Source organism: Genypterus blacodes, unplaced genomic scaffold, assembly GCF_046128005.1.
Source record: "Genypterus blacodes isolate CSIRO-AG114 ecotype Tasmania unplaced genomic scaffold, CSIRO-AGI_Gbla_v1 ptg000053l_1, whole genome shotgun sequence".
Taxonomy (NCBI): domain Eukaryota; kingdom Metazoa; phylum Chordata; class Actinopteri; order Ophidiiformes; family Ophidiidae; genus Genypterus; species Genypterus blacodes.
Window position 1 is genome coordinate 3,272,681 of NW_027466865.1, and position 9,213 is coordinate 3,281,893.

The 9,213-nt window shown below is 39.9% G+C and overlaps 1 protein-coding gene across 3 annotated transcripts; it reads right to left on the reverse strand.

Moving 5' to 3' along the window:
- Positions 1 to 462: 462 nt before the first annotated feature.
- On the reverse strand, positions 463 to 7,701 carry suds3 (SDS3 homolog, SIN3A corepressor complex component). Of its 3 annotated transcripts, none has more exons than XM_076150990.1 (12): positions 7,491 to 7,701; positions 5,687 to 5,756; positions 5,548 to 5,603; positions 4,898 to 4,969; positions 4,379 to 4,398; positions 4,046 to 4,202; positions 3,745 to 3,831; positions 3,399 to 3,469; positions 3,280 to 3,301; positions 3,041 to 3,146; positions 2,054 to 2,138; positions 463 to 769 (listed from the first exon to the last, which is right to left on the reverse strand). In XM_076150990.1, exons 1-12 carry the CDS (start codon positions 7,600 to 7,602, stop codon positions 671 to 673), a joined length of 957 nt encoding a protein of 318 aa, XP_076007105.1. In that variant the 5' UTR covers positions 7,603 to 7,701; the 3' UTR covers positions 463 to 670. The 3 variants fall into 3 exon arrangements, with proteins under 3 accessions (XP_076007105.1, XP_076007107.1, XP_076007106.1); XM_076150992.1 differs by lacking the exon at positions 7,491 to 7,701 and adding an exon at positions 6,796 to 7,453; XM_076150991.1 differs by lacking the exon at positions 7,491 to 7,701 and adding an exon at positions 6,387 to 6,613.
- Positions 7,702 to 9,213: the final 1,512 nt, after the last annotated feature.

A 9,213-nucleotide genomic window follows, 5' to 3' on the forward strand; every position in this document is an offset into this window, starting at 1 on the left:
GATACAAATAGTAACAACTTTATGTACTGTAAGTGATATTACTGCCATACTAGCATTAAGGATCCATTGTTTAACTGGAAGATTGGTGGTAAGTGACGAGATATGCCAGCTGACGCAAAATCAAAAGGATGATTCAAAACACTGTATGGAAGTTGTTATAGTTTTGAAGTTTTCATAAATAAAACCATTTCATTTAGTTCAAGTATTATTCCCTTCAGAATTAAGGTTTTTGTTGAAAATAACCCATCTCTCAGGTGCAAACTATTATTTCTGCTCTACATGGATGTCAGTACTTGTACTGTATTATACTAAATTTGTATGTGTAATTGTTTTTGCGTGCCTGCTTAGTTTTATGTTTATTGTCGAAAGTTCTGTGAGGATCTTTACTTGATTTGTCAGCTAAGATCTTGATTGTATAAAGCCAGTAAATATGTATGTATAATTCATAACATTTTCAACAAATAAAAGGCAGAAAACATTTTAATAAATGAAATACACTAGAAAACAACCAGACAACTTATTCAACATGCAAATACAGCTGAACTCAATCATATTATACACAAATGGAAATTAACACATTAAATGACAGCAAAGGTTAAAAATATATTTTTCCAAAATAAAAAAAGTTTAATACAGGACTTCTAAATGTGTTTTGGGGAAAGAGCAGCTTTCACGCTGCCGAGCGTCGTCGGATGACAAACGCTCCCCTCTGTAGCTGTCCCAGGTAGATCCTCATCTTCGTGCTGTCGCTCGTCTTCCTCACCCAAATCTACAGAGTGAGGGAGAACAATACATATTTATCAAACAGATGGATTTTATGCTTCTTGGTCAGTTTTCATTTTTGGGCCATTTGTATTGATCAGATTGAAATATATAAATATTCCCTTTACAAATTTCTGTTTTATATTATTGTTGTTAATTGGTGAGCTCAGATGTATATATACATTTAACATCACCTACAGATATATGGATGCTTCAGCTCTTTATTCTGTGATTCCACTTATTCTTTGAAATAACATTGTGCATGCAAAGGTACAATAACATTGCCAAATGTAGACACTGTCATCTAGTGGTCAAAACATTCCAGCTATTGTCGATGGTATGTCTCTCGAGTAGGTTTAGAAAATGTAGGTGCATTTGAAGTGCACCATACTCTGAAAATAAGTTAGCCATGTCACTCTCCAATTCTCTTCTGCTTATTCTTCCTGTTATTCTGCTGTGTTGGAGGCTGGAGCTCAGAAACAAGCCGAAGCAGCTGAATCAGCTTGGAGTGCAGTCGTGAGTTTCAAGCCTCGCAGACACTGTTCAGCGTAGTGCTGATTAGAAATGTTCCACGACACAGAAACACGTTTGGATTAAGTTGATATTTTACGTGGGCCTACTTCATTTAGCATAAATACAGGATACTTGATGTTGCAACTTCAGCATTGACCTTCGGCTCTACGGGGGCTGAACAGAGGGTGACTAAATAAGGGTAATACAACAAATAAAACACTTTGGTTGGAGTAGATGGATCTGCTTCATTAATTCTATTAAACCTCTAGTTAGTTGTATTGCCTCTCTTTTTGTATTAGAAAACACAAGATTCACACAAATTTAGATTATCATTCAGCTAAACATATAACATAAGCATGCATCGTAATAAAAGATGAAGATTTTCCATTTTAATATTCCTTTCTACTTCCTCCATATTTATGTGTCCCAATGGCAATATCTGACTTGTTGTGTTTTATTTCTAGTTTGACTTCTTTGAAAATCAATCCTTAAATTTTAGTTCAATATTTTTTTTTTTATTATTATAAAGTTATTTACAACTTCATTTGGGTATTTTGATGGATAAAGACGACTTGAATAGATTCGGTAAAAGTATTCTGTATCTAAGATAAATAAATTAGCCTCAAACAAAATTCAATACTGGAATTGGATCGACATTTTTTTGGACCAAACTCTTGTATTAACAACAGTTTACCTGTCCAACCACCCTGCACATCCAGTATTTATAAAAAGGGAAATACGACTACAATCAGGAGCAGGAAGGGAACTAAAAGCTCACCTCATTGGTCCCCACTGAGCTGATGACACAGCTAATCTTAGTGTTGTCCTTTGACTCCAGGTAGATTGCCTGACTCTTGTGGTACCTGCCAGCAGAAAGATGCACAAACACACACACACACACACACACACACACACAAACAGAAGGCATTCATTTACCATTCACTAGGAGGAATGAGGGATAAGACATTACTGCAGCTAGATGCTCATTATACATGATTTTACCCAGCGGAATAAGTCACATTCCTCCTGAGATGGCACTAGGTAGATAATTGGACTGGAAAGTCAAAACAAAAACTCTTAGATTTTTATATGGCGCAGAACTGTCAAGTGAACAGATCCACCCCACGGGAAAAGACAGACAACAAAAGCATTTGATCATTAAGGGCCCTCTAAAGAATAATGACGCATGGGCTCTGTGAGACTGCTTTCCTGTGCAAGCATCTTCTTTAATGATGATTAAATGAGACTTTGCCTTGAAAGAAATATGCACACGCGTCTCAGCTCACTACCCTAAACTTTTTATGTCTATATCAGCAGGCAATAAGACAGAATTCTACTATTCTACCACTCTTAACACAATCTATTTACTTAGATGTCTACGGCAGAGCTCTGCTCTCAATAAAGGCCACAGAGGGTGGTCAAAGAATTTTATTCCCTTTATATCTGCATTAAAACAGAACGCAGCACAGTTCTGTTATAATGTAACCAGCTTCTGTAATTTTATGGTAGCTTCAAGCACCAGCACTTCACTTGGTCCCTCTTGGGTAATATCTCCTTCTGTAGCCCAGAGTGCCATCGGAGTGGCAGTAAAACATCTTTTGAAGACCCAAACACCAAAGCCATCGAAACTACATAATAATTTCAGAGGAGCTCTTATTAGTATGACTATGTAGCCATCTAGTGGTGACTTGAGATACAGTCACACTTGTGTGCAAATGAACGCCATCTCACCACCGGAAATGCAGTGGAGTCCCTTTGAACTCACCATCTTTTATCGTAGTAAAGTTTCCCCTCTTCGATGCGAGCCTCGTAGCGCTGTGTAGGGCTCTCCATGGGGGCGGAGGGGACATGTTCTGGGGACGAGGGCGACACTGGAGGGGACAGAAGATGGGATAAGAACATATGAATAGTGTCATCATGCAACACAATGCACATTTGTTCAAATGAACTCCATGTGCATGACAATAACTGGAGAGGAAAATGAGAGGGTGACTGTAGACTTACCTGGCCGTTTTGGAGACTTGAGCTGTGAAGAGAAGGTATGGAAATGTTACAAGTGGGTAACTGGAGAATGTGGTGCAGCAGAGGCAGGCATTAACATCAGAATTCTTAGAAATAATTACCTTATTCAGCGTTCTCAGATCCTCCATGATTTGGTCATCTGTTAATAAATAGTTTAACTGAGGTACGGAGAGTTAAGGAAGCACAGGTCAACAGCACAGACTGCATAAAGACTGAAGTCAAACAAGGCCTGCGGTCAAGCTCCTGTGTCAGGGAGAGTAAATCCCACTGAAGTGTCCTTAGACACTTCAGTCACTACCAAAAACTCAATTCCACCCGATGAACCAACACAGTATCAAGAGATTGCAGCTTGATTGATACACAATAATTTACCCCTGGGACATTCTAAGCAACACTGTAATAACTTTGAAGCAAAGATTTGACATATTAAGAGGATATCTGGTGCAGGTTTTCGTCGTTTGTCTGGTATAGGGACTGGATCATTTGGCCGTCTCCTTAGCTTCCGAGTCATGATAGGTTTAACCTCCATAGAGTCTGTGTGTTCCAGAAATAATGACAAAAAAAACACTTTTACACATTTACTACCAACATTTCCTACATCAACATCCAAGAATTAATAAACACAAGATTTATTTCTCTGAAACCACTTCAGGCAAATCAAATAACTTGATGTTAAAATGTGAACACACACACGCTCCATTCTGTCAGATGGAGCCCCTCACTCACTCCTTTGTAGCCGTAGCCTTACCTCCCGTGAGCTCCATTGTTAATTTCTCATTTTCGATCATCTTCTTCTTCTCCTCCAGCTCTGCGATTAGATTTTCCTTCAGCTCAACCTTTTTGTCATCAAACTCTTTCACCGCTGCTTTCTTCTCCTTGATGTAATTTCTCTCTACCTGTTCTGTCTGCAGAAGAAAAGTCGACTATGAATAAGGGGTGCGTGTGTGTGTGTGTGTGTGTGTGTGTGTGTGTGTGTGTGTGTGTGAGAATTGAAGTATGTTTGCGTTTGCCTTGTTGTGCCAAGGTAAATGTCATACATGTGATATAACCTGTAACAGACAGCAGTATTAAGTATTCTTACCTCTAGCTGGAGAAATAGATCTGTAGAGGTAAGAAAAAAAATAATACAATTATTCATGTACATGGAGCGTCAGATCAATGGCATCCTGCTGACACCATATTTGCCATTTGATGAATTAGGAGAGCCTCTTTTTGTATTTTTCTTTGTTAACACATTGAACTGACAGACAGTCAAAGACAAGTGTGACCCCTGTCTCCCAAGAGCTATCACGAGTCACCAGCTGCAGCCTGTGATTGGCCGATTCGATCCAATGCTTTCTGGGAAAAGCACACATCAATGTAGAGCAACAATCAAGACCCTCGTTACACAATACACACAGTCAGCGATACACAGCCAGCATGACACAGTGCTAACATTGATGATTTTTTTTAAATGTTTTAAAGATCTGGACCCTTAAGAAATTAAAGACAAAACTTGCTTTAACAACCCTAAAGCCTGATAAAAACCCCCATCTCTAAATATGTCTTATATTTGCACCTGAACATGTGTACATTTTTCCTTCAGCATAAATCAACTTGCCTGCATTGCGGAGCCTCTCTTTATACTGCTGGTCCAGCTTCTTCATTCTCTTCTGATACTCCTGCAGTGTACCTGTGAAAACGTGATTACATTTAACAAAACTAAAATGGCTGACCTATACACAGCTTCACAAAGAATATTTTTAAAATCTCGTCAACTAAAATGAGCCTTATTGTCTACCTCCGCTGGCCCGCAATTAATTTTGGCCGGATGGCTCCAGAGAGACAATCGCTGGTACATGGTAATAAATGAATTGAGAGGGAACTGGTGTATTGTTGTGATTACATGATAATATACTTAACCAGGCCGACAAAGTCATCAGATAAATCCACAGTAAATTCTGGCTATGGAATCTGGCATGGAAACTTCTGGCCTGGCTTCAGTCATCATCAACAATACACAATCTCTCATAAAAAGCAACTATGATTGTGTGTTATTAGTTATCAGCTGGTTCCTCTTGTCCGTGCCTTTCAATGCAGCGTCTGAAATGGCCTTAATGATGACGTAATCCTTAAAACCCGCCTCCCTAAGAACTCAGCAAGAATATATCCTCACACTAATCAAATCTCTCAATATAATATAGTGGTCATCAATACTTAATAAACAAATATAAATTATCACGCCGCCATTACAGAAATCCAATTGATTACCTTCTTGTAACTGCTGCAGCTGTCTTTTCAGAGAGGCCAGTTTGTCTTGATACATCCTGAAATAAAAATTGAACAATCAGACTTCTTCTTTTCGTATTCTCAAACCATTTTATTTAGATTCTGACAGCAAAGCACTCACTGTTCTTTGATTTCCACATAGTCATCCTCGTCATGCTTGGCCAAGTCTGTCTCACTGGCATCCTCTGTGTCTGAGGAGAGGAAGGACAGACAGACATTTGACTCTTTCACTGGGAGTAACTGTGTCCTGGCCTCCAAAGCCACTTTAAGAGCAAGCTTAACAAGTAAGATAAGCTGGTTACCAATTCATTAAAGGAGACATGAATGATTCCTTCTAATTGACCTCGTTTAAGATTAGTGAACTCCACTCATCTTTTAATCACAGAACAGAAACAGAACAAATAGAGAGAATCGTGTCAAGTTTATACCCTGTCTCATATTTGTGACACGCTTATTCTATCTGTGAAACCAGAAAGGGGACAAAAAACTACTTCAGTGTTGTCCGAAGTAGCTGTAAAACCTTTCCCAATGCACACATTGAATGTTATCACTAAGTGTGGTCCGTGCAAGGGACAGGAGACACCGGTGTGGATTGAAATGAGGTACGTGGCACCGGTAAAGTTACGGTGAACATCCTGCCATCCGGTCTGACAGGTGACAACACAATCACCATTCGTCCTGAGACATCACCTTAAGCTCAAAGCTACCGGTGTAAAGACGTTCGATTCGAGATGCGACGAACGATTCGATTCCTTTGGCCCCTTGAAGCGTATCTTGTTCACATGAATAATGAAGCGATTGCAATGTACGCTACTTGTTACCTTGACTGCCAAGCATTAGCCGCATGGTGAGGATTAATCCGAAACACTCCGGCTAACTTGGCCGTGAAGAAAAGTGCAGTCCAGCAGTTACGAAACGCGCCATTCTGTACGTGACAAACTCCCGATCCAAGTTAAGTCGAGTAGCGACGTTGTGTCACTCAGCGTTACCTTCAACCCCCCCGCACCTCCTCCCGACACAAGACTCGGGTGAGGCCCGGTCACGTTAAAGCTGACACGGCAGCTTTCATTTTCGGTTAGCATCCGTGTGCTAGCTCTCACTTAGCTCCGGCTGCTGTTTAAAAAAAAAGGAGTAACATCGAGGGGCATTGCGAACTCGTCACGACGCCACATCCTCACACGCATCGAGCGAAGACATGAGACAACTATTCGGTTGAAGAGACTAACTAACCTTGTAGTGTTGTCATGGCTTTGCTACCCTCCGGTCCCCGGCAGCCCCGCTGGTGTCTGACGGTCTGTGTAAGGCGGCGCAGCGGACACGAGAGCAACGCGACCTGTCAGTGATCCCGGCTAAACCTAGATAGCACGCTGGAATACAATCTACTACATTCGATTCGAATTAGTGAAGAAAACACATATTTGAGCTCTGCTGGTGGCGCCATTAACGTGCTGCTGACTAACCTGGCGATCGCCTTGTTTATATTGCGTCTAATGTTCGTCAAAATAGGAAGTTGGCAATTTATTAACTAACGATGGTTCATAATAAATGTGTAAACGTTACTGTGAGGAAAAACGTCGCCTGCTTTTAAAGAAACTTTACACCGCTTGATATTATTTTTTAACAAAACACAACATAGTTAGTGGATAATCTGGTAACTCTTTTAACTACCCGCAATGTAAACGCCAGCTATTAGCTAGATGCTAGCTCGCAGCGTTGAGAACAGGCGGTTACATTTTGGCTTAAGAGTTGTTAAAGTAGCATTTGACTGAAATTTCGTTTATTTCCCTCCGCGTATAGCTTACATTTCTACAAAGCGATAGAAAGTTGGCCCGGTTTATGCAAAAACATAAATTTCCGTTCCTTAGCCAACAAATAGACAGAGCCCAGTGGTGAGTGAGCTTTCTTTCTGCTCGTTCAACGTTTACCTTCCTCTGAATCTCTGCCTCTGAAACTCCGATCGTCGTCGTCGTCCACGCTATCAAGTTCTTCCTCGTCGTTATAATAATCCACCATAGGCGATAATAAAGTCGAAGCCATTTATTCGCTTCGAAAAACGTAAACAAACGCAAAATAAACAATCGATTTGTGTTTTGCAGCTTGGAACAGCGCCTACAACTGCCAGGACCCCTGTGTATCGGGCTGTCTGACATAACGCCTGTGTAGAATATAAATAATTATAATATACCAAATCAACTCTTGGCTGAATCAACATTTTTTACCAAATGATTCGAAAATAAAGGGAACGAAACGATTAGGACGATGGATTTTTGAAATATATTTGCCGGGAAAGTTGCAGTTAATGTCTACAGGCATAGTACGTAACATAACCAAGTATCACGCTAGGTCAGTGTGAACGCTGTGTAGGGCCGACTCGAGAGCAGAAGCGTGAAGCTCCCAGTGTGTAGTACAACAAGTTTGGCGCGCATTTAAACAGATTAGATTCGGGTCATGGGTTCTGAACATTTTATACTAACCAGGGGCCTGAAATATAAAGCACAACTCTCCACTGCATTATGAAGTAAATGTTTCCATGTGTCCTGTTTCCCATTTTTCCTCTCCCTTTACTGCATATTGTGTGTATGTGTGCCAAACCATACATAAATTACATCATCAAACAGTTACTTGTGTAAAATAGATTGGCTGTAACAAGTACCTTTGAGGTTTATAGATATTTTATGTATTCGTGCATGTTTTATTGCACTAGGGGGGAATCTTTAATTTCACAATCTACTGTAATGCAACTGTTGCACAACAATTTCCCAGGGGATAAATAGAGCTTATTTTATTTTATTACTGATTCAAGTTCACTGATAACATCCTCATAGTTGACCCACCATTCAACCAAAATGTAAGATGTTTTGAGAATTTAGAGGCTATTTAATATAATAAAGCGACGGTTTGTATCAATCAATCAATCAATCAATCTTGTGCCTTTTTTTTATAACCACGACCTACACACGCACACGCACACATAATACTATAATATTATGCTTAATGGTTAGGTCCTCACCAAATAATTTTTAATGTTTTATTTGTTTTGGTTCACTAGCTGTACAGATCAATTATGTACGTGTCCAGATGAGGTCTAATCTAATTCTAACTGCTGCTATAAAGCATTAGCAGCCAATAACAAACGTTACAGTTTGGATTTAGCAAGAGCGGCCATGTCAGCATGAGGAAAAAGGGGATCATCCTCTTAATTATTAATTCAAGTGCACATTTAGGGGACACAAAGTGATCATTTCCGTCTGTTAACGAATTTGTGACATTTTATTGTTACACAGAAATCCAAACGCCAGGTGGCAGGATGAGACTAAGTAAACGCAGGAGAAGCACTGGCTCGGTCAAGTTGCAACAATAAATTGTATAAGTGACAGACGCAAGTATTTTTCAAAGGAAATCAGGTGTCAAATCATAATTCCATTGAATATTTTCCACCCGTTATTGAATGCATCGTTGCGGAATGGATATCTAATATTTTACACTTGAACACGTGTTCCCTCTAAACGCACTATGCAGACAATAACATGCAAAACAATCCACTTTATTATAATTTATGTGTCAGAATATACAGATGTCCGCTGCTTTAGGTGCTCCGTTGGTTTCCGCTTGTCTGTCAAAGTAGCTGTCAAACACACAGCGAGGGGT

What these genes read in the sequence shown, in the direction of transcription:
- suds3 (XM_076150990.1), bottom strand. Translation starts at nt 7,602, where the DNA reads ATGGCTTCGACTTTATTATCGCCTATGGTGGATTATTATAACGACGAG. An exon ending in AGAGAGGCTCCGCAATGCAG is followed by an intron (nt 4,399 to 4,897) that starts GCAAGTTGATTT and finishes TTACCTCTACAG; the next exon opens with ATCTATTTCTCCAGCTAGAG. An exon ending in ATCTATTTCTCCAGCTAGAG is followed by an intron (nt 4,203 to 4,378) that starts GTAAGAATACTT and finishes TTTCTTCTGCAG; the next exon opens with ACAGAACAGGTAGAGAGAAA.